The sequence below is a fragment of the Ambystoma mexicanum genome, chromosome 3p, assembly GCF_040938575.1.
Source record: "Ambystoma mexicanum isolate Mex_15411 chromosome 3p, UKY_AmexF1_1, whole genome shotgun sequence".
NCBI lineage: Eukaryota > Metazoa > Chordata > Amphibia > Caudata > Ambystomatidae > Ambystoma > Ambystoma mexicanum.
Genome location: NC_090925.1, coordinates 385,311,173 through 385,337,156, shown reverse-complemented (window position 1 = coordinate 385,337,156; position 25,984 = coordinate 385,311,173). Strand labels below are relative to the sequence as shown.

Sequence of the window (25,984 nt, the reverse complement as noted above, 5' to 3'; positions counted from 1 at the left end):
TGATTTTTGGTCACTCCACCATATATGGAGCCATGATCCTGTTTCTTTACATCCCCACCAACATTCACCCGAAACATTCTTGTAAAACGTATGTAATTTCTCTGGCGTGAGGTGTCTTTGTACCATTACATTAGCCCACATTTCCTGTATCTGAATTGCCTGCATCTATTTTGGGATTCCCTTCCAAACCACCAACCATTGACTCTCTGTTATAACAGTACCTGTATCTTTCTCCCATAGTTTCATATATCCCCATTCCACTAGACTTTCATTTTCTTCAATTATCTTGTATAGTGCCCCTACCGCATACCTGTCATCCAAATTTGTAGTGATATATTTTTCAAATCGGGATAGATTTCTTGTTTTAAAGGGCTTATTTCCCATTAGCCAATGACGGAGTTGAGCATACCTCAATCTTTCATTTTCATTCAACGAAAACGCCTGTTTGCTTTGTTGAAATGTTCTAATCTGTTGACCGTCTACCATGTCACCCATCTTCAAACATCCCGCATCCTCCCATGTCTTGAATGCATTCAACTCCAATCCTGGAGTAAACTGGGTATTACGAAAAAGAGGTGTAAAGGGGGAGGGGAACGTAGTGATAGATGAATGCATCCCATACCTGTACCTATTGATAGGACGATCCTGCTTTCGACACCAGATTACTTCCCTAATAATTCTCATTTGTGCCCCCTGATAATAAGATTTGAAATCTGGGGCCCCCATCCCTCTAAGTACGGGTGCCATTAGTGTCTTCCATGCAACCCTAGATTTCTTACCTTGCCAAATATCCCTCATTATCTTGTTAAGCGTCTTACAAAATGTCAGGGGGACCATTATCGGTAATGCCTGGAAGAAGTACAACACCCTTGGGAGAACTATAATTTTGATTACATTTATTCTTCCTATCCACGATGTCAGTAAATTGCGTATCTTAAGCCATTGTTTGACTCCAGAAGACGGAGATGATTTACTTGGTATGTCGACTCCAAGGAACCTGTTAATTGTATGCCCAGATATCTCGTACCCCGTTCTGTTAATACAAATTGGTCTTCATAGCCTTCCTTCAGTCCTGATATTTTTCCTTTTTGAAATATCATCATTACTGATTTTTGTATGTTGATTTTTAGGCCTGCAACCTCCCCAAATTGTGTCAGTTCCGTTGCTGGTAAAGAAGACATCTCGGTCACTGTCAACAATAAATCAACCGTGAATGCCATTACTTTATGGTCTTCTCCCCCAAATTGAATACCTTCAATTTTCTCCTCATTCCTGATTCTAGACCACAATTGCTCAAGATGGAATGCATATATTATTGCAGATAATGGGCACCCCTGTTTGGTCCCCGGGTAACCCTAACCTCATGGGAAAGATCCCTGTTAATGGCCAATCGTAGGATTGGGGATTTGTAGCTCGCTCTTACCATTTGCATAAACCTAGGACCAAAACCCATAGCCTCCATTGTCAAGAATTAAAAAGACCATTCAACACGATCAAACGCCTTTTTGGCGTAAAGTGTTATAACCCCTGCTGATAATTCTGCTTTTGTTTATTTTCTCGATCAAGCGGTTCACCCGTCTAGTATTGTCAAATGTTTGCTGACCCATAACAAACCCAGATTGATCGGGGTGGATTAAGAACGGTACTGGCCTTTCCAGTCTGGTTGCTAATATCTTGGTATAAAGCTTGGCATCTATATTGATGTGAGCTATAAATCTAGAAGTTCCACATTGGGTCTTGTCCTTCCCTGGCTTTGGGGAAAAGCACCACCTTTGCACGTAGCACAAAATATTATTCTGTAAATGCTTCTATTAATTCTCTGGAGCACGAGCTAATCGTGCCTTGCCCAGATTCAATGGTGCCAATGATCCTAGCTTCTTCCTTCATTTGGACTTGACGTGCCAGAAGGCGGCGGCCTTATTGGCTTTGATATAGTAGCTCTGTCTTAAGTACAACAGGGCCTTCTTGGCGCGTGTCGTCTGGAACAAGTCTAATTGTCCTCTAAGGTACCCATTTTATTTAGGTATTCGTGCCCACTTGTCGGTTTCCATTTCCTTCATAACTGCTTTTAATTGTGTTTCCAACTCCAGTTGGGCTGCTATTAATATCTTCTCTCTTTGTGCTTTTTTTTTTTGCAATTCTCTCCTCATAGTCGCATTGAACGCATCCCATACCCATCTTTCCGGTGTACCTTGAGTCCCATTTAATTCAAAATATTGCTTGATTTTTACCCCAAATGTCTTCACCCAATACCTGTTCTTTTCTTATATGCTCCAGAAATTTCCATCGCCATAACCCTTTCTTTTCATTTTCCTTGAGAATTGTTAACTTTAATGGTGCATGGTCGGATAGGGTTATTAGGCTTGTATCCATCTGATGTGTACTTCCTAATGATGAAGCACATAATCTATCCTTGAAAATGTCTGATGGACAGATGAGTAAAACGTGCACCCTTTGTCTTCCTGCTGGGTTTCTTTCCAAGCATCTATCAATAAGTTGTCCATTCTCATTTTCAATTTTTAAGTAGGGGGTTGTTGCGAAATCAATCTGGCCAACCCTGCTCCTGTACACTTGGGGATCCCAGGCCACATTGAAGTACCCCGTCAGAATAATTTGTCCTTCTGCGAACTGTTCTAGCTTGCCCAGAACCCCTTGCAAGAATGCATCTTGCCCCAGATTCGGTGCGTAGACTGTGGCAATCTTAAAACGTGTTCTCCCCATTTGTAGTTTAATTATCCATTTCTTTAGCCAATATATTCTGACTCGACCTTTCAAGGCTATTGAGAACCCCTCCCTTCTTTCCCTGATCATTTGATTGTATAATATGTGGGTAACCAAATAATTTCAATGTATTTGCATCTTTCCTTGACACATGTCTACTGAAATGTCACTATATCGGGTTTCTCTCGGCTCAAAAACTAACCGACTTTACGTCTTTTGTCAGGGGAGTTTAAGCCCCTAATGTTGCACTTGGGCACTGTTTTCATTATCCCTTCAGTCCCCTTTCCAGCACTTTGTCCGCACTTCCTTGCACTTGCCTGTTTTTTATGTATTTTATTTATCTTATTTATTCCACATCCCATGTACTGCACTTCCCCTCTCCCTTCCCCCCTTGCATTTTTCCTTTCCCCCCTTCCCATGCACTTGCGCGATCTGAATGACACCTGGCCTAGTAAGATCGTTGTCTGTCCTCCCTTTGTTCCCCCCCTTGCCTCGTCGCGCCTTGAAACACTTGTATATAGGCGTGTTATAAATGCCATATCATATCAGTGTTCAAAGTTAGGACTTGGATTACTTTCTTACCTCCCATCTGGATATATGTACTCCCGAGTGTTCCTTTGGTAGCGGACTACCCTCTTTCCCCCTAACCTATTTCCCCCCAAAAAAACATAACTCCTCACCCCCGCCTACCCACTGCTCCCCCTCCTCTCCCCAGTCAAGCCCAACCTATTCCCCTTCTACCCACGCGTTGCGCTATGGAGGTTGAGCTGTACAACGCACCCAGAGATTAATTGTGCAGGTCTATCTGTACCCATCACCCTTACCCCCAACCCCTGATTCCAAGCACTGAGATCTCCCCCTCCCTCCCATGTTCAAACCTCAAACCCCCCTCAACATATTGATCTACTTCAACCAACACTACCATGTCAAAAATTCCCAGATTTGGAGATAAATCACCTTTACATTGTACATTTTTACCCTCTCCGTTGACTTTGGACATCACCGACACCACCTTGGAATTGTTCCCACAATACTTTATCTCGAGATTTAGTCCATTCCCAACTTCTGAATCTCTGTGTCTCGGTCTTTGTGAGCTTCTTTTTGATGACTCCCTTCTTCTTCTATCTTTAATATTCGTAGTCCTTCACACAAGGTTATTCCCGTGAAAACAAGAGTCCAAAAGGAAATGCCCATCTGTAACAGACCTGATCTTTGATTAACACTTTCACCACTGGACTTGACTTTCACCACTGGACCCACGAGTCTTCGCTTCAACAAAGTTGCTTGCGCCAAATCCTGATACAATTGTATTTCTGCTGTTGACCTTAGTAGGGGTTGACTTTCTAGCTGTCAGTAGGATTGATTCCTTTTGCCCATACCTTGTATTGCCACAAAGACATATCTGGGCCTTGCTCCTGGATCTTTAAGTTTCGGGCCCATTTGGTGTGTTCGGTCTATCAGGAACTCTCCTGCACCCCCCCAGCCCCCTGTTTCCAACTCTCGAAGATTGGCAAACACCTGTTGCATAGACACTTTTAAGTTTTTATCCTCCATCGTTTCTGGCAGGGATTTGACCCTGATATTTTCCTTGATCTGTTTTCAAGATCTTCGATTTGGATTTCCATGTTATAAGTTGCCGTTGCCAGCTGATGGGTCAGTAGATCTATTTTGCGTGCGTCTTCTGCGATTCCTTGAATCGCTGTTTTGTTTGTTTTCACTCGCTCTGCTAAATCATTAATGTCCCTTTTCACCTCCTGTAGGGCTAAGAATAGAACTTGCACAATAAGTGCAAACTGTGCCTGAAGCGTTGCCGTCATTTGATCCTTGAAGTCATTGAAGCATTGTTTGATTATTTCAGCTGTGGAATCCTGCTCCATTGTCTTTGGCAATGGGACGGGTCCTGATTCTTGGTGGGTTGGCGGGCACTCCTCAATAGGTATATCTTCCCCTTCTTTACGCATAATTTCAGGTGCGCTCCTTGTTTTTTCTTTTGAAATTTGGGGGTAGGGACCCATTCCACTGGTTCTTTTGATCTATTCTGGGACATTGTGAATAGATCTACAGCCACAACCTTGCCAGCTCCCCCCTCCACCCCTTTATGTGACAATGGTGGGATCTTGTCAGATCTTGCCCCAACTTCACATCATTAAACAGTTGCCCAAACAGTGTCCACCTTTTTCACCGCCGGCCTACTCACCGGTCACTCTTGCAGGCTGTAGTCAGGGAATGTTAGTTGCCCTGGAATGACCACCATGCATAGAATCCTTGGATTTCTTATAGGAGCCCTTTTGGCTTGAGTACCACCTCAGCGCCACTTCAAACAATGTGATATTGATATAGTCTCCAACCCACTAACGCACTGTCTACCCTCTGTGTTCTAGGGGACTTGTGTTTCCTTTAGCCAAGGAGTGGGTACACAAAGCCACCTCGCAACTTGTGGTCCCTGGGCATTCTCCTCAGTGTAGATGGTGTGCTGTAGCTCTTTTGAGCTCCGCTCCATCACAAGTTGTGGGGCTACGCTCTCCCTTTCTTCGATAAAGGAGGGCCTCACATCTATCGCTCTGCTACCATCCCATGTTGTTCCTCCACGGTGATGATGGTGAGCTGTAGTTCTCTGCGCCTATCCCGTCATAAGCATTGTGGTCACCACTGACCGTACTGCGAGATGCCACGACCTAACACCACCTCTGGAAGATCGCGGTCACTTGTTGATGTTGCGCCTCTGGCATCCACTTTAAATACTTTCCCCCTGATCACGGGATCCTGTTGAGAACTTTGGTAGTTGTAGCATAGATTGGGGGTCTAATTCATCCTCCGTTTTAGGGACCGCAGCGAGGAGCCATCTCTTTACACTGCCACTCTCTCAGCGGCCATCTTGGAATGCCCCCATGAGATTTTATCAAATGACATATTTTAGTAACTGTTATGCATTCAACCTAAAGAATATAAAGGGTGTTTTCGGATTTGGAATATCTTGCAAATCGGAATATATGATTCCTATTAATGTCACATTTCCAACCAGCAATTAAAAAGGAAATAAATATTCCATTCCAATTTCGATTTTACATTCCCAAGGGGAGGGATGCCTCATAACTAACACAACCCCTTATGACAAAGAAAACGTAATGGGCCAGCTGAACCAAAGTAGGTGTTCTTTGTTGACGAGAGTAAGTGAACAGAACCTATTGTAGGCTCGGTCCAGTCCAATCTTGTGCATCCATGGATGATGCAAGACTGTAGTTTTCTGGGTATTTAAACACGTAGGAAGAGAGCAGAGTTTTGGAAAATCAGAAAAGGAAGAGAGCCTGTTTGACATGAAAAAAGTGGATGCTGCTGATGAACAATCTCATTGAGAGAAGGCGTTTTACAAATGGGACTGAAGACTGAGGCCTTTCCCAAGAAAGAGCCATATTACCAGAGAGGTATATTGCTGCAAGTGGACAGACTGAAAGGAAGATCATATCTGTTGGTGGTGCCAGAAGCTGGTTGATATCCCTACTTGTCCTGCTCTTTTGGCAGACCCATCAGATGTAAGTAGTATAATCCAGAGCATTTAGATAAATGTCCCAAAAATGTATCAAATCCCAGATGGCAAATAAACGGATTATGGAGGGAACCTGATTTACAAGCTAAGTCATTGAAGTGGGGGATGGGTCTGTAAATGAGACATGTGAATATATATTTGAAACAGAGTTGCCTAGAATCTACAATTACACAGAGCATGTCTGTCTCCGACATTAACAAATTATTAATGAATTCCCTGGGGTTTAACGGGGGTAAATTATATCTGGCTTGAGTGTAGTCTACAATGCCCCCCGAGATTTACACAGATTGGGAAACATGTTGACGTGTGAAAAACATAGTTCACACAAAATAAAAATCCTGAATTGAGCTTTCTTCTCCTCAAAGTAGGGAATGATAGATGTTCGGTTGTCCCTCCTTCTGCCTAAAGTTGATTTTATTATTTTAAATACTTTTTGTTTGATGTTGGATGACATCAGGATGATGATGGTGGTGGATGGATGGTAGTGCTGGAGCTCTGGTGCGGCTGGATTACACACGTATACACGCACGCACGTTTTTCATGGCGTAGCTTTGCCTCTGATGCTTTTAAACCTTTATGTTAAGCCTTTTGTAGCTCTCCTTCATAGTTGTGGATGACCTTGCGCAGAACGGGTGGGACCTACAGCCCCCTTTTGGGCAAGTCCAAGCCTGATTAACATATAGTCGTCCTCCTGTAATTAAAGGCTGAAACTGTGGCCTGTAGAATTGTGCAGAGTAATGCCACTAATTCTGATTAGTTGAAGACCGGCCGTAAATCTGCTCCCGAAGTACTAAACACGGCTTTCTTAATTTGTTCTATTGTCATAGACCATTCCTTGTAAGATGCCTGCACTAGGTCTGTCATTTTCCACATGGTCTGATTTCAGTTTAGCAAAACAGGTTACCTTTAGACAGCGGTGCTGCAGTTAGTGTGTTTCCACTACAGTTTAGCAATGATGAAGTGGTTGGTAGGTCCCTGGTTTTATTTCATTTGGTCTCCCTTTTTGACGGTGTTGGTTTTCTGTTCCAAGATGAAGTGGAGGGTCGTATTAGCTGGCTGTCTCTTCCTTGTCTTATAGTAGTGGTTCAGCTTAATGAACATTTTCCTCAACAGTCCTGCTGCTGTTGATACTAGGTCTGCATCCCAGTAGCTACATTTAGTAGTACCTGGAGCTATTTCTCTTGAGATACTGTTCCACAGGGAGACTTCAGGGGCCTCTTGGTCCATGGCTACTACATTAGTCGACTACATGCTGGTGTCCTGTTATGGTGCACATCACAATAGGGATAGTCACCACTGTAGTTTGTTAGAATGATGGTCGCCATTGTGACTATGCATATTTAGTCTAAGAAATTCTAGGAAATGTTTAAGAAGTTGGTTGGTAAGTGGAATAACTGCTCGGTCGGCAGGTGAGTTCAGGTACCTTTATTACTCGGTACAGCGTAGGTCAGAACATGGAGGAAACACTGGCATATTCCATCCGGCAAACACACGGTCTTCAACTGCCACTAATAGAACCCCCAGCACGTCACATTCTATCACACCAACAGTGACCTCGCAACATTCCGGAGACCTCGCAACCACCCAGCACCACTAGACATCATAGCAAAATGATTTAGCCATTTCATCAGCATACCTTTGCTGCAATGGGTCGCACACTGCTGCGTCAAGTGCAAACACGTGGAATGGTTAGCTCACCAGAGTTTCAGGTCTCCTGTGGTGTGGATCCTCTCTATCAGTTTAATCTAGGGAGACCACCTGCAGGCTGCTGCCATATTGCCTGATACCATATTTTCCACCATATGGCAGCCATTTTCCTTGTTCTCCTAAACCATTACCTTCCTGGTTGCGGTTTGATAGGTCGCTCCCTGGTCAGCTATCTTATCATATACACTGTGTGTATTCACTCTCCCTAGAGGTCTCCTCGACGTCTCCTGATGCAGTTTCATTCTCTTCATTTTTGGGGCTAATGCCATAGGGGGCACTGTGGCACTTTCTCCCAGTCTCGTAGCTGTTTCCAGTGTCTCTGGCTGGCCTGTGGAAGCCTGGTATTTCTCGTTATACCCAGGTATGCTGAAGGTGCTTTAATTCACTTGCCTCAGTCAGCCTTCGCACCACACTAATATGGTTGCAGCAGCATCAACTATAGTGTTCGCATACCCTAGGTGCAATTTTATAGTGTGCGGTTTCAGTGGGGACCTTCAGCGTTCTTGTGTGCTCAGAGCTCAATCCACTACAGGAAGAAGGGCCCGCTTAGACAGTCTCTTAACCAATATTCCCCGTGTCAGTTGTTGGTTGCTATGGGGTAGGTAACACAAGGCCTGATTGAGGAAGAGCTTCCACTGAAGGTGGAAACGTGGATGACTACTGGCCCCACCATCTTATGTGTTGTCTATTTTGAGTTCAAAATCTCTCTTTTGATTTTATGTACACCTATATATGTTTAGATGGCATATCTATCTTGTGTGAAGTTTAGCAGTCGTTTTGTTTTCAAATCCATCATTTGTCAAAATTGCATTAGATTCTTTAAATATGTATTGGTCTGAATAATTCTATGAATTTCAGATTTTTGAGCCATGGGAAAAATGTAAGTGCGCATTCAGTTATAAAGTCTTGGACTGCTCCTCTGGCAAGAAGTCCATGTGCTTATTGCCTGGCCTACTGGAGATCATAGGAGAAAATTACATAAATCCCAGGCCTAAACATGGACATGACGCCAATTTGTTTGAGACACTCTGAGCCTCTTAGGATGCCCGAAGGTCACCCTCTGCGCGCATACCTTTATACGGGTAGCTCATAGGGCGCCACTGGTTGGTGGCAGTGTACAGTTATTGTATATAATTTAAGTGAGGCACAGCCTGCTGTACCCTACTGGGTGTCCCCAAAAACACCTGTATAAAATTCAGAACAGAGGCTAACAGCTATATTTTGTTATGAGAGCGGGAGTGGGTAAAATGCAAATATAACTATGTATGGCCATGGTCCCTGCCTGCCTTGGAAGCTGAGGGCTTAGTGGACCATAACAAAATATGGCTGGTTGAATGTTTGGATGTTATGAGTCCTAACAGAATCCCATCTCAGAATGCCTAGGAAGAAGCTTATCTTTGTTGCCAAAAATTTGAAATTATGCAACCCTTCCCATTGTAAGATGAGGTTCTCCTGGCTTCAATGTCCCTATGTAATCCCAAAGTCTACATCCTTGCTCGACCAAATAGAATGGTAGCTTAATGCTAAATCCTGAAGAAAAGATGTAATTGATGCAAAGAGGACTCTGCGGAAGCTCTGCTTGAATCTTGCCATGACCCATATGACATGACAGTGAGCCTCCATTAGTATCTGTGGGGACCGCACCTGACTACTCAACTTGCCAGTGTCGCAAGTTGCTGGCACTCCCTCCTTGTGACTTGGTAGTTAGATAACTAGCCTCAAGAAATCCCTGCTCCCAGAGAAATCCATACCCCTCTTTCTGTGTGAACACAACAGGAAGAGGTGGGATCACCAGAAAATCGGAGCATCAGTACTGAATGGCAACGAAGTCCTGTCTGTACAAAAACAACAGAAGACCCTTTAGTTGTGAAACTCTGGGTCTGACATGAGCTCCCCCAAATGTTTTGCTTGTCTTGAATGAGTCTCTCACCTTTTTCTTTAGTGAATCCACATTTCTGATGGTGCTATGAAGTGAAATGTATCCTCTGATAGATGTTAAGCCACTTAGGGTGGGGTTCCTAACAGGTATACTTGATTTTTCTATGCCTGGTATCTGGCTTGTATTGTGTGCGCCCTGGAAGGGTTTGTAGCGAGAAACCGTAGCAAGTCAGACGAGCGCTAATCAAGTCATCTTCGGGTTTTTTTTTTTACCTTTATTTTAGGGTTTTTCAACTTAATGCAAACCTTCTCACCCACATTAGGGATCCTTTTTCTAATGCCTCCCCGTAAACTTCGGCTAGGAGGGGGGCCAGGGTGTTTGCACATGCCTTATAGAATTCTCCCGTCAGGCCATCTGGCCCGGGAGCTTTGGAGTTTGGGAGGGTTTTGATGGCCTCGGAGATCTCTTCTTGTGTGATAGGTTCATTGAGGAGTTCTTGTAGCTCCTCTTCCACCCAGTATAGTTCTGTGTTTTCGAGGTACTCTCGTAGAGCGTCTGAGTTCGTGTTGTGTTTGGAGCTATATAGATCCTGGTAAAAGAGCCTGAATTCTTCTGCAATTCCCTCGTTGGTGTGTATTAACACGCCTTGTTTGGAACGTATTCCTTCTATTGGTGGTAGTAAACTTGATAAAAGCTGACAGAAAACGAGGAGGGCACCGGGTTTTTGGCCTTCGCTGTATTGGCGGACTTGTCCGCTGCGGTTCAGGAACTTTATTTCGCGGTCTGCTGCAGTGCTGAACTTTTGTAATTCTTCTTTTAGGACAGCCTGTGAACCTGGGTCATTCGTCTTTGTGCACGTAAGCTCAAGGTGTTTCAGTTGCTCCTCGTTGGTGGTTAGTTCCCGCCTGATGAGTTTGAGGATGCCGTTTTCCTTGGCAAGGCAGACTCTGCTGGTGAAGCACTTTAATGTTTCCCAAATCGTGCTTGTTGTGGAGACAGAACTAATGTTGGAGTCTAGGAATGTAGAGATCTCCTCCCTTATTTCGGATGTGAATACTTGGTCCTGCATGGAGCCTGCTTTAAAGCGCCAGTGCTGTAAAGGTGGTTTGAAGATGGATGGGTTGTAGATAAGGGTTACTGAAGAGTGGTCGGAGAGAGTTTTCGGTAGGATTTGGCAGGGACCACATCATCAGGCCATTTGCTGAGATAAATAGGTAATCAGTCCTGGAACTCGTGTTGTGCACTGCAGAGTGGAAGGTATAGCCTTGTTGTTCTCTATTTTTTGCTCTTCATGGATCTATGAGGTCGAAGGCTCTACAAATTTCCCTTATTTGGAGGCTGGCTTTGGAGTTGGGTTGTGGTGTAGTCTGCGATCTGTCTCTCGCTGGGTCTAGTGCGGTGTTCATGTCGCCTCCCCAGACTATGGTTGTCGGGTCTTGGGCAGAGAGGTGGATCAGTACCCAGTCAAGGCAGGGGCAGGAGTACCCCAGAGAAAGTGCCCTTCTGTGTTAGCCATGTGGCTATGCGGATGGTAGCTTGTTTGCCTGTGTAAATGGTTCCACAGGGTGGAATCCATTTTACCTGGCTGGATCATTTTGTGTCCTCCGTTTCATAAAATTGAGTTTCTTTGTCTTAAGACATGAGGGGGCCACATGTCTAGCCCCTGTGCCTCTTTGTGAATGCGGGAGGAGGTGGCCATGTTTGCTCACTGGGAGCCTGTATTTCGAGACTGGGGACTGTAATCGGACAGAAGTATGTGCTGACTAGCATATGCAGATTCCTGTCTGGGGTAGTGTGGATTTACTTTCTTTTGTTTGGGAGCCCTTCCAGAGTGCTTGGTTATGTTTAAAGGGATGATCTGCCATTGGTACCCTTTAACTGCTCAACTGGATACCACTGGGACTCTGTATCTGCATTGCTGAAAGGCCCTTCTGGTTGAGGAAGGACTTTTCAGAGCAACCTTTGACACTTCCCGAAGCAGATGGTGACACTCTACTTCTCTAGAAGGAACAGACTGCTGCGCTTCTTTCCTGGGATCTGATATGGACCTGTAATGGCCTAGGCCCTACAAAACACTCTTCCTGGAACTCCTTCCATGGCTGGCTGTTCTCGGCTGTGACTTCACAGGCCTTTGTTCAATATTCATTCTTCCTTTGGGTCCTCTCATGCCAACACCATCCTCAAAAGCCGAATTCTGTGCCACATCCATGTGTCTTCACCTTTCAGCTCTTCTGGCTTGGGCCCTCGACCTGGAAATCACTGAACCGTGAATACGTCCTTCCCAGAGATCGATCTCTGGGTCCTTCCTACTAGTGCTCTGTCATTGCTAGTTCCTAAAGTAGTTGTTCAACAATGTGCACAGCGACCGCCTTTGAAAACCGCCAAATTGATGCTGCAGACTTCCTTTTCAGAGCTAGGGCATTGATCTCCTGACTCTCCAGTTCTCCTGAGGGTCCATTTGTCATGCGTTTCTTCATCCCAGGGCCACCTCTTCCTCAAAAAGGGTCTTCTGTGGGTTTGACTCCACTGGAACTCTAGTACCTGTTCCTTGGGACACTTGCGCAGAAGGTAACTCCTGCCAAAAACTGGCCCAAATCCGCAGAACTGGTCCCATTGACCTGTGTTAACTTTCTGGCCTATGCTGTAAGGACGTTCTCATTTGGTAATAATAAATAGCGTGTTCTGTACCTCTTAACCTCCCCACTCCACCTCCTGAGAGATCGTCCTGTGCTGCTCTGCTACACTACCACTTAGAGAGTCTGGTAATCCTGAGGGAAACGCTATAAGTAGCCATTTCTGGAAGATGGACCTTAAGATCTTGACTTTAGGGCTGAAGGAAAATCTCCCTGAAGTGAAACCGACTTTAAGTAGAAGACATACATTCTACTGCTTCATCTCTTCTGAACCTGTCACTGACAGTGAAGTACTGTTGCGATCTGATCAACTCGTATGTCTTCAAATTACCTTATGGATCCACTCAAGTGCTCCCATCCCTTGACTCGGCAGAGCCAGCTGGATTGCTTACCTTCTCGGCCGTCTTATTCCTTCTGCCAAAATGCATCTGTTTGACCCAGAGCAGCTCATCTTGTGGTTGGACCTTCAAATCTTATGCAAGGGAGTAGGCTATGTGACCTACAACTGCTGAAGACATTCTAGGCTTAGAAGTTTAAGAACGTCTGGACCAGTGATGCACCAATCTGCCACCCAACATGCTCTCCGGTTTGCTGCTATGTAGCACAGCATCAGATTTGCACTTCTGAACTTCAGTAACCTTACCAGTGGTCACTGCCTTCATGTGCTACACATTTGTTGTTAAACTGCGACTTGTGCTGTGCCATAAGATCTGCCAGCTCTTTTACCACATAACCGTGAAGCTTTGCTTGTGTTTAACTCATAGGTCAGCATTGGCTCATAGCATAACAATGAATGGGCACAAGCGGTTTTATAATCACAAGCTGTGCTTACTCTAAAAAGTGACACAACTATGCTTTGCTGTAACTGCAAAACTTTCTTGCTACGTCGTTCAGACAGATTGGATTTTTGAAGCAATACTGAGTTCCTGAACAGTGAGTGCTTGTGAGGAAGTCATTGCCTAATAAACACAATGCAAACATTCCTTACACACTGCATTTTTCACAGCTGCATTAACCCTGTGTAAGAAATCTGTGTTCAGCTATATTGTGTGGGCCTTCACTTGTTTGCTGCTACACTATTCCTATACACTATTGTTGCTACTCTGCTCTATTTTAAGAGCGTAACCTTTACTGCTTCTCTTCTTTTACCCTGGGAGAGCCATGCCTTAAAGCAGAAGTCCTGCAACCTTGAAGTGTTGGTCTCCTTTGTCGACACACACAGTGCTGAGGAAAATATTCAAAACCATGGCTAGTCACGAAGAGGCAGGATCACCAGATACCGGAGGGTGACTAACCTCTAAAATCTGCAGCCTATGCTTACAAAGTATGTTCTTCAAGCCGTTGCAAACTTAGCCGATTTGTGCTTCTGGGCCACTACTTGCAAAGCCTGGCTACTTAATCTGCATTGTGTATCGGCCAACTGCAACTTACCCTGGCATCACATCATCTTTGTTAACCCAGCAACAGCCCTGGTTTCTTTAAAGCCTTCCATTCTGCAAGGTAACCTTCACTTTCTTCACTAGAACCCTCATTGCTTAAAAGTCTATTTTAACAGCGGTAACCTTACATTTACAAAACAGTATGCTTTTTGACAGCTCAGTGTGCTTCTCTGTTGCCTTTACTCTGATGTATTGATTCCTGTGGGAGACATTTAGTTCTCTTTAACATAAACCTGACCTTGAGGACTATACCAACCCAGTCAACCTTCAGGGCTCAATCTCCTCTAGTGACCCTAACTTGGCAGATCATGAACTAAGACACTGATCTGTCCATTTATTAAACTTTCTGTTCCCTTGCACAGCAAACCAGAAAAAGATATTTTCTGCATTCCCTTATTCGACACTGTAAAGTGTTTATCGCCTCTGACTCTGTTCTTGTACTGATATTGTGGCCTTGGCTACACTCCCATGTTAACTACTAGGAGAGTCAGGTGCAACTGAGCGTAACCCTGTTGCTTAGTTGTCGGCTGGCTCCTCTTTAGCAGTCACCACAGGAGCAGAGTAGAAATCTTCATAACACTTTGTAATAAGAATCGTTGTATCTATGAAAAGCTGTTGCCCTGCAACTGCTGGTCTGTCTGAAGCTTCTGGTTACCAAAACTACATGTCTCTCAGCAAACGCTTTCCCTATTGTGCCTTCCATACACTAGTTTGCCTGCAGTTCATCTGCATTGCCAACAAATACGAAGCTGCATCACCGTAGACTGGCAATGGCTTCCATTGACAACCAACCTTGCAAGCGTTAAAAATGTTGGTAGCCGGTGGGCAGAATCATCTGAAGATTTCTATGCGAGCGTTAACAGAATGTTTCACCCCTCCAGAAAAAGACTTGAAAATTACTGAACCACAACTGTCTTTCACATTGTGTCTGCACTTCACATTGTATTGTACTTCACATTGTAGGTACCGCAACATCAGGACCACTCTATCAGCCAATGAAAAGCTGATTTTGTTTCTTTGTTGTCTGTGAGAAATTAACTCCTAGTTGCGCGGATACTGCTTCCAAGTGCCCTTCTGGGACCCTCCGTCAAACTTGATATTCGAGGGACCTATTTGACTTTGTAGCCATGACTCGTATGTGTCAACCTTTAATTCTGAAGAGACACTGGTTATCAAGTCTACTTGCATGTATCCTGCACATCATTCTACTTACCTTCACAAAAATGATTATATCAACTTCCTGATATGGGTTTACTCATAAATAATGTAATAAGTGTTGCACTGCTCCCTTTTGACGAATTGACCAGGAGAGTTCGACCATCGTTTTGACTAGGTGAGCCAAGGAAAGCTTAGACACACCCTCTAAATAGCTGTGTCCGTGCATCTCACCATTTGAACATGGGCGCGAGAACCTCTCCCAAAGTATATCAAAATCAATAATACATTGGCAGAAGTGTGTGGGTGCATCCATTCTGCCGCTGTTAGGGCATTGAATGTGTGAAAACATGCAGTCCCCTAGCTTAACGGTTGGCAGCATAGCTTTTGGGGGCGATAAAGAATAATTTGAATATGAATCCCACTGCATTATGTATAACACCCATTGTGAAGCATATCACTTCCGTGTCCCCTAAATTCAAAATGAAGATTAGGCACAATGAGAAATGTGATTTGCTCAATCGCACAGTTTGGTCAGCATAAAGGCTGGAATAAAAACTGCCATTGTTTTCCATATTGCATTTCTGTCACGCCCATTGTGTTACAGCCTCTTCTCTACTCATTTGTATTTCTCTTTTTATCCTCCTCTTCTCCCCCAAACCCCTTCCACTCCTTTCCTCCTCTCACCTCTACTTTTTTACTCCCTCTCAAAGGCGAGAAGAGCAGCAGAAATAAAGCAGAGGGGGCTTCGGGGGAGTAGTGAGGAGAGTTATGGTGTGATTAGATGATGCTTAGACACATATTATACACAAATAGAGTCTGTGAAATTATGCAGCAGATCCCTCCCATGCAGCGGATGCCTCCCAAAGGAAGCCTTCTAAGAAACCATCTGTGATGTTGTAAGTGCACACCCAACTTTAACTTCCACACAGCCAGCAGCAGAACCGTTTTACATTTTGCTCTGCCTGTATGGAAAACGAATGTTGAAGTCCAGTTGCCATCCCTACACTGGTCAACTTTTAGTGATTGATGGGACAACCTAAGCTTTTGGATATGCATCTCATCTAGTACGTTTTGGGAAATTCGAACTTTTCCTTAGGAAGTGTTTGTAGCACATGTATGCATATTTTTATATCCATGTAGGATATTGTTGGGAATGTTTTTATATTATGTAGTGATAGCACAAATAATGTTACCTTCTATTTATTTGAGTTTGCAGGTACTTCCAGGCAGGGGGCTCTCCAGAGAATGTGATCCAACTTTTGTCTGAGAATTACACAGCGGTGGCCCAGACCGTGAACCTGCTGGCAGAGTGGCTCATTCAGTCTGGTACAGTTTCAGCATTTATCGTAATAGCCTACATACGTTTTAAGCAAAGCTTTATGGTTTCACACACCTGTCGCCTCTGATTAAAGCTCATGTCTAATGTGACTGTTGGCCCTACTGCTGAAGTAAAATCCTAGAAACAACAAATGTCTCATATTACGGATAGCGCGTTTCTGGGTGATACTAAACAGTGTTGCTATTTGACTGGTTTGTCAAATTTGAGCTTTACGCCTCCTCTATTTGTTTTTGGTTTTCAGGCATGGGTAAAAAATGTATTTGGATATGAGAGAACGCCTGCATTGGGACCTAGAACATGCCTGGTTGTACGCAAATCTTAATGTCAAATGAGTCTTCCTGATAAGCCAATTGCATGATCCATCTTTGCTGAGAAGGGGTAACCCCTTTTCAACTTCAGAGAATGCAAAACTGAAGCCTTAACAAGATGAGGGCATGTTTCACGTCGAAGGGGAGGGAATAGGCTGGGTGATGCTCTGCACTTTGGATTTACGCTGCGGGTGTCCACAATATACAGTCCTCATTGTCTCTCTGGGACCTCTATCCCGCAGCACAACCCCTTGGATGCTTATAGTTAGTATGGAACTTTGAGAACAATTGTTAGTTGTGTCTTGAGAGAAGAATCATGGTATCTTAGTTTCTAGTTTCAAAAGCTGATGGTGTTCCGTTTCCATCACAGGAATTTGGGCTTTACAGAGCACTTGCCATAGCTTCTGGTTTACTCCTGTCATTTTTTATTTTTTCCAGGCGTTGAACCTGTGCACGTTCAAGAAACGGTAGAAAACCATTTGAAAAGCTTGTTAATCAAACACTTTGACCCCCGGAAAGCTGATTCTATTTTTACAGAGGAAGGAGAGGTATGGCTTATTTTATGTTTGGGTGGAGGTAGGTGATCGTGTACCAGGCATGCAGGTTTTATTTAAAACGCACCATTTTTGTTGCAGGCTTAAACATATCCTGTAATTAAAAATTGTCTGTGCATATTAACCTTGTCAACACCACTGCTTCTCCCACAAGGGTTTTCCTGCTCGCCCAGAAAGCTTTTACGTGCAATTTGCTCGCTCTCCAACCTGCATAACGTAGTAGCTGTAAATTCAACCAACATTTATTTTTATATTAACTGGTGATTGTGAATGCAGACGGAATGCCAGAATCATTTTACTTTTATTTTTTTTCATTAGTTCTCAGCAGCCAGCCTATTAGTATGATAGCTTTCTGCCTACAATTTGCAAAGGACTTTGACTTTCCGTTACTCCCTTTTCCTTTCACAAAATAAATGCAAATCCCCATCAGAGGGCTGGGAGGATAGCTCCGGGGCAATGTGTTTATATTGGAATTAAAACAATTGTGGCAAGCCAGAAGCAGGCTTCGGACCAGAGGGCATACTTTTTAAGTATCTGTTTATTCAACTTAAAAGAAAAAAAACGCTTCACTAACTCTATTGCTAAAGGGGCGTTCCCTTCCCACCAAACTAAATTACAGTGCTTGTCAATAGTCAAAAGAAAAATAGTCCTCCATCCAAACCTAGCCACTAAATTCGCCCTACCACTTGGACAAAAGAAATGTAGGTGGAGTGCCCTGCACTCAGTGTTTGATAGAATATTTTTTTTTTCCAGGAAACTCCTGGTTTCATCATTCTTCAATTTAACAGTTCCCCTTATTTCACAGTTCCTGGCAATTTATCGAAGTTCACAGTCCCTCAGGTTTACAAAGTTCAAATAAAACAAAGCCTTATGTTCTGAAAAAAATAAACGTCGAAAGTTCTTTATATGGAGGGATATTTCCCTGATCCCTCTCCACCACTTGAGTTGATCTCTTCCCACTAGATTCAGTGTTTGGGTGCCTCCAGGCTCCCATAGTCTCTTCTTTGCTTTCTTTATTGGGCATTTACGGCTCTTGGGTTTCTTAGTACCACTACTTCACTTGGCTCTTTGGGATATCTGTAACCCCACTATTCTACTTGTGGTTCTCCCAGTTCTTTTGCGTTTTTCTGTTACTTCTTGAGGTTTATTGTCCTCGAGTTTCTCAGGCTCTGGTAACCCTTCTCTTTCAGTCTTTCTTTCAGGGCCTCTGTGACCCTGTACTTACCGTAGCTCTGTTTCCTCTCGATCTGGGCAACCCGTGTACTTTCCGTGTTCCAGGGTCCGCTCCAGGGAGGGTGTGGCTCTTTGGCACCTGCAGTGCTCCTCTCCACTGGCCGGTCTTCCGAGCTGGATACGAGCGGTCTTCGGACTCTGCTCATTGTGGCATCCTCTCACCCTCCTGCTTTCTTGTTCTGAGCTGAGGATTAACTCCTCCCTAGGTTCCTGCATTTTGGCGTTCGTCTGTGTGCTTTGTTCCCACCACATCCTTGGTGGGCTTGTGGCTCCGGGTATGTTTTGCTTTGGTTGGTGTTGGCTTCTCAGTCCCATATCTGGATGGTGGCCTCTCGCCTCAGCGTCCGTCTCTCCCCCTTCGGCGTTGCCTCTCTGCACCACAGCTTGCTCCATTGTGCAGCGTGGCTCTGCCTCTTGCTGACATACTTACGTCAGAGCCTCCCCTTTGCGTGTGGTTTCTCCTCCTCCACTCAAGGGTCATTGACCCTTTATTCTCGCTCCTGTGATGAGGTCGTAACGTTCACCACAGGTTGTCGAACAGGTGTAAAGTTCATCTTTACCTTGAGCCAAGCACATAAGAGGTATTTGTATTGCTGAGTCCCATATAGGCAGAAATCTGGTGTATAGGGAGTTCCGCATGGGATTGCGAGTCCTTGTCCCCTGAATGGGAGTCACTCCTAATGAGGTCCCGCTTTCCCAAATGCCTAGGGAGGGTTTTGCTTAGCGTGCTCACCTCGCTAGCCTCAAAGGGGGTGGCTCCTCCTAGGGGAAAAAGGGACGGGTCCTCGATCACAAAACGCAGAGCATCGCAGTTTCAATCCTGGGACTCTGCTTGGAGGCGGGTCTCCGGCATGAAACACGATATAAAAAAAGCTCAGTTTGGTAACAAATGACTGGAATGTGCTTGAAAAGAAAATGCTTTTCCATTAAACGAAAGCTTCTAGAAACTGGCTCATTAACACCCAGTTCTGGTCACGTGCTTCACTTACAGGTTATTTGAATTGTAAAAATAATTGACTTCAACATGAATGTAGACGTAACTTCATCCCATTAGAAATCATTTGCAATAAATGCAATAAAAAATATACATAATCACAGCTATTCCCCCTTTTTTTCTGCGTTAGTTGAACCTCTCAGAACGTTTGGAAGACGCTTGCTAAAAAACCTCCCAGGCACTGTTGAGCAGTTCCAGAATTACGAAATGACTGTTTAAATCTGCTCTGTGGTTCTCATTAGTGTAATTTAAGGTGTTCTTCTCTGGCTTTGCAATAACAAAAGGCATCATGTTCACCTGAAACATTGTTGCTATGTTGAAAGCATGGATGTGACGTGCAGCACAAATTTCATTAGTAGCCATTAATATGAGAACATTTTTGTACTAAGGATAAATCCCCCACATTCTCATGCCGTTCGGTATCACCTCTTATAGCAAAGGTTCTGGACTATTTGGAAAAGGGCAACCAACATATATCGTTAAGTGCAGCTGTAACCACCAACCAGTTGTCCTGTAAGTGAGGGCACTGCTACCAAACATGCAGAAGAGCACCCGTTTTTCTGCTTCTCTCCAGCACCGATTGCAATGGAGTGGAGAGAATGTGAACAACTTTACTGGGTATAATGCCACTTGTAGATTTTCCACTGTAGGTCCAGTATCTGAACACGTTTAAAATACGTATGTGCATTTTGCCAAACCTGTTTACAGATGGAATCATCGCAGATTGTCCCCAGATCTCTTTCCCAGCCAGATACAATAGCAGTCCATTCCAGAAGGTCCCAATTTCAGCATTGTTTTGTGAAAGGCCAACATCAGTGCTCTAGAAGATGGCACCTGTTCCAACTGATTTCTATTTCAGTAAGGTACCGGCTACCCTCGTTTTTGTTATTAGGTTGCAGTGCCCAATGCCTGAGTTGTCTCTATTGGAATCAAACCTCCTGATGGGGGCAAAGTCTGCTTTGCATTCCTGGTAGCTCTTCATGGTTCGCCATCAAACACGTACCACAATTTAGCACATTCTTTGTTTGTCCACCCCTCAAAGGCCTTGGGATCAAGGCCAGGTGGGAAATCTGTGTTCCAAGAAATGGGAGTAAGTGGAGAAGCATGTGCCACCTGTTGCTGCATCCCATACACCCAAAGATCACTTAGTTATGGGGTTGATCTAGAACAAGCCTGGCCTGGTCTTTAGTGGGATCCATGGACATATTCAGATGTGGGACTAGCCACCAACTGTCCCACAAAGAGCCTTTCCTTATCTGATTCTTAACTCATTCATTCATGTAACCTGCAATTGAGCTACTCAATGGTAAATTGCTTTGCCTGAGCAGCACATAATGCCCCCCCTAACTTGTATTTAAATAAGAGTTTGGTTGATTCTAGTTTTTTTCCAGCTCAAATAAAATGGTCTCCTATATGTTTTTCACTTCTAACTTTGAAACTGGGACTGGCAAGGCCAGAAAAAGATCTAAAAGGCAGGGGAGATGTTAATTTTAGTTAATAGTACTAAGACATGGCCACGAGGTGGCAAGTCTGTGTCGTGTGCACATGTCTTTCTGAATAGAACATAGTAACTTGGGGTAGTTGGCTCTGCAAATCTCTGTTATTAATAATAAAATGGTTACGCAGGCAGTGTTCCAGATAAGATTTTGAAGTGGTAGTATTTTACTGCCTATTTTCTAAAGTTGGGAAGCAAATCCCGTTCCCAATGGGAGTATTTTAGAAGCAAGTAAACGTGTTTTAACTGGAAAATGAAAATGGTTTGTAATATTTATTTGCACTTAGTTATTCATGTATATGAAAAGTTATAGCTATACCTCATGCACTAATATTTTATCTCTGGTACTACGTGCTCTACTGGCCCATACATATCCACAGAGCTGTGTGGGTGAAAACTTGTGCACAAGGCCTTCCTACATGTTGTTTTTCCATTAGTGGTTGTGAGTATTTTTACTACATGTTTTTATTTTTTGGGAGTATTCGGCTATTTTTATGGAGTAAAAGTGGCGGATTCACTCCTTATCTCTAGGGCTGTACCCCAGTACTTACATGAATGTTTGACTCTGCGAGTTTGTGCTGAGGCAGGTTCACATTTCGTAATGCTGAGTTCGAGGATTTCACTTTGACACTTTTGTGTCGGTGTCTGGGTTCAATCTCATCTAATACTGCGGGCATAGTTTCTTTCAAATTCTTGAGTTAGTATTACATCGTCTGCAAAGAGGTTAATTCTCTTTGGGTATAAAGACTGATTGTTTGGGGTTAACCATTAAGGGCTGGAGTACTTTTTCATTGTATCGGCCAGAATTCTAGAGAAAGATTTTTGCATCTACGTTGATAAGAGCAAATGGGTGATATCATGAGGCAAGTATTCGTAATCTGCAATATGTGGGAATCTTCCATACATTTTATTATGGATCCAGTTCTCTGAAATAATTGAACAATTCCATCAGGTGCATGACATACTGAAGGACCATTTGTAGTGAAACAGTCAAGTCCTGTGGTTTTACAAGTTTTAAGGTTCCTAGTTACTATAATTGCCACCTGTGGCTCAATGGGGCTGTGTGTGTTGTCTCTGTTTAGGGGAGGTGAACTCCCTCATGATATTTAAGCTGATCTGTCCTGTCTGGTGACCATGAAAATGGCAGCAGTGTGAGGTGCAAATCCCAATTATAGAACATGCTGCCAGGCTCTGGAGAACACAAAGAATCATTGGAATTCCCCCTCTCCCACACCCTTTGCCCTGTTCTGTATGGACTGTCTGTCCATTCCTGGTCTTAGCCTTGTATATGTGAGCCCCGTTTACTGTAGCTTGTAGTTGCCTAGCAAGTATTTTACGAATCGTTTGCTTCTGTTAAAAAAATTCTTGGAAGTCTGGGAAGTAAAGCTTTTTCCTTGTTAATTTTGTATACATTGAACTGCCGCTTTAATTTTCAATTTCTGTAAAAGTGGCTTTGGTGGGGTTAACTTTTTCTGCCTTGACCTGCTTCACTGTGTTTTCTAAATCCGCCTCTGCAACTGTAATCCTTTCCATTTGCCTACTTGTGCTTGAAATAGCTATGACTTTACCCCTCAAAACGGCTTTAAATACATCACATTGAGTTCCCAAATCAGTGTTCTGAGGTCTTATTGTCTTTAAAGTAATTTAGGAGTATCTTGAATTTCTTTTTCATACATTTGGGTTTTTGGGAATATATTCCTCAAACCGCCATTGTCTAGTGCATTTGTTCTTCACTGAAGTGCAATTTGACTGAGACTGACGCATGGTTTGAGAGCACAGTAGGTCCTATTGTTGCATCTCAGGCATTGTGCTACAAGACCCAGCGATAAGGCTATAAGGCCTATCCTTTAGTGGGTGCCATGCAGGTGTGAGTAATAAGTGTAGTCTTTCACGAGGGGGCTCATGCCTTGAGATGTTCACCAACCTTTACTCGCTCAATTGTTTAGAGTTTTAAAGACGTTGCCTCCACACCTGAGTAAATGGCTCTTGATGAGTGGTCTACTTCCGGATTAAGAACAAGCTTCCGATCCCCAGCCAAAACTAGTTCCAACTCAGCCCAGTCCTCTAGTTTCCTCAAGAGCATAAGTAAGAATGTATATTGCTTTTTGTTTGGGTCATAAAAGAAACCAATAGTTAACATGGCACCTTCCAATGTCCCCTTACTTGAATGTTGACTCGCTAAAAAAGAAAAATATGGATGCTGTCATTGACAAAACCAAAAAACTATGGTCTTTTAGTTTTAGAACTGTACAAGAATGTCACAAGGTAGAGACTAGTGCACAACGTTTTCTGGTCTGTTTTCACCAGATGCATGTCTTGCAGTACTTGAGGCTGGAGGTGTTTGAATTCACAGTAAAGTTTGCTTCTTGTAATGGGGGTTTTCAAAGCCATGTATATTTGCTGACCAACCTTTAATCATCTATGTTCCACTGCCCAGAACTTCTCAGCCAGAGACCATCCTTCAAACACCGGGATCTGGAATTCTAGCATGCTCATCGTGCTTTGGTTATCGATATTCAGAACCACTTGTGTAAATTGAAAGATTCCAACATCCCAAATCCATCACCTACAGCAATTTATTCTGTTATAGTTAAGCACCAGTAATCTGGGCAGAGTTCTATCTGTCTACAAGCTTGGCCGCTGCTCCCACATCTTGGCCGTCCCCAACCGCTCGGTCCACTCCGATGAAAAACACATGAATGTTCTTACCATTGCAGTGTCAAAAACAGATAACAAATGTAAGCACAGTTGAGCATATTCTTCACTTGCCTATGGTGGCCCAATTAAGACCCAGTCGTCAGGGGATTCACAAAGGGGCCACTAAGAAAGCAATGGTAGTAACCAGTAAGTTAAAGAAATTCTCCTCACCTTGCTGTTGTGCATCAGGGGGGAAGCTGTCAAAACTTGCAACCTTAGTTCCCCTCCTTTCCAACTCCTCCTCACCTGAATCTCCGGCGGAGTCTTCTTGGGGTTCCGTCTTCTTTTTTCTTCGTGTCTTTCTGGTATCTTTACTGTTCTTTTGATGCAAATACGGGCGTGACTCCCCAGAGGCCACCGTGACCGGATAGGAACCAAATTCCAGAAGCCTCCCAGGAGTCATCCCGCTATTCCAGGGAAAAAGCCGTAAGCTGAAAAAACCCTGTATAAATGATCTTCGGGTTGTGTAGAAGAGTAGAGACGAGTCCGATCTTCACTTCTGTGTAGTATGCACTCTGGTATCGAATGTCCATACAGTAGTTCTCCCCAAAAGCAAGGGTAAGATAATGAGGACCGCAAGAGTACATAGAGAGAACTGAGAGATCTTGTCCAAAAGGCTGTTCCAAGTAGCAGGTGGTGCCGAAGGAAGTGAAGGTACGCTACTGGCTAATGGCCGGATGGGCGAAGAGCGCCAAAGACGGCGAACCGACAACCCGTTAAGTAACAGCGTAGAAGGATAGACTGCCACTCGAGAGAAGAAAATCCAGGCGGAAGAAAACAGTGTAAGTAAGATAAATAGGAACAATAAGAAATGAAATGAAACTGGAAGGCAAGGCGAAAGTAAACAAGAGACATAGCAGGGAAGGATAGATGCAGAGACTGAGGAGTTAAAGGGCAACCTCAAAGTGCGATTAACAAGGATCCAACCGTTATAAAGAAAGCTACCCGAAATAAGGTACATAACCGCGGTGTAAGATAGTCGAAGAGAGATGAATAAACAGGAAGCAATAATAGGTAGCGAGAGTTCGGAAACACAGCGCTGGTAAGATACGAAAGTACTTTGATACAACGCATCGGAGCTCTGGTGCGTTGTGCGTAAATACGTGCTGGTGGCCATCTTGGATGAGGCATAGACCGTCACACGAAACTTCCAGCATCCATGTTAGGTGTACTTCCATCGGTTCCAGACCTTCCAAGGTCGATGCATTACAGAAGCGCTCATCAATGAGAAATCAAAGGTTCACATTGGCTAGGAAGATCTTCTGCTCATGATAGCATCAGTTGAATACTAATGTCCTTTCACTTCAGAGATCAAGTAGAGTTGGGCCACTCGGATCGTGTCTCTCTTTTGCGTTGCCAATGAGTGCCCTCAGTATTGAGATTCCCTGGGGGATCTGCCACCCCCTTTTGACAGTGTAAGCTCTGTGTTGGGATTTCCTGTCCCAAAAATGTCACACTCTCGTCATGATTATGAAATATCAGTTATTAAAAGGAAACCGCAACCTAAAAGGGAAGGTATTCTATACCTAGTTTTTTCAAGATAAGGGCACCAGTTACTGGCTTAAGATCTTTGTTAAAAGAACCTGAAAAAGTTGAAGAGCTGATCCAGCGTCCTCCATCCTGTAATAGGTTTGGGCTGCAGCTAATACATTTTCTTTAGTGGAGTAATTCTGCATCTTAGCCAGGATACTGCGCAGTGCTGAATTACAATATTTCCTTAATGGGCTAACTCTGTGTGCCCTGTTCATACATATCTCTCGGCTGTTACAGATGGCTAAAAAAAACACTGACTCCTAGAGAAGGTTCAAGGTTTTTTATGGATTTCTTTAGCAGAGCACTAGGGCTGGTAATCGCTCTTTCGTCTACTGATAGCATAGCTCTGTCACAAGTTTTGACATATTTCTCCCTGAAGGCTACAAGATCCTCTTTGAGCCCAGTACTAACAGACCAGGAGGGGGAGTAGCCCTGATCAATCCAGAGTGGATCCCTGTCTCCATCATTCCCACTCAGGTCTAATCCTCCTTTGAATGCCTGGTCTGCAGGCTCGCTCTCTCTCCAGTCTCCTGTCTTACTCTGGCCTCCTTCTATACGCCTCCAGGCCGGTCCACCCTCTTCCTCGCTGAATGGGCAGTCCTGGCTGCTTCTCTCCTCCCCACCTCCTCACAACTCCTCCTGCTGGGGGATCTAAACATCCAGCTGGACTCCCCGGACTCTTCAGGGCGTTTACGCAAACTCTGCGACTTTCTCTCTCCATCCTACCCTCTGGGCCGGCTCACACGGCAG

At 44.0% G+C, this 25,984-nt stretch overlaps 1 protein-coding gene across 1 annotated transcript in view; it reads left to right on the top strand.

The window, feature by feature from the left end:
• Window positions 1-25,984, top strand: part of NELFCD (negative elongation factor complex member C/D) — a 591,264-nt gene that overhangs the window by 220,433 nt on the left and 344,847 nt on the right. The window contains exons 3-4 of the mRNA XM_069651053.1: window positions 16,298-16,407; window positions 17,167-17,276. Coding sequence (XP_069507154.1) covers window positions 16,298-16,407; window positions 17,167-17,276 — 220 coding nt within the window. The remainder of the gene's footprint in view (window positions 1-16,297; window positions 16,408-17,166; window positions 17,277-25,984) is intronic.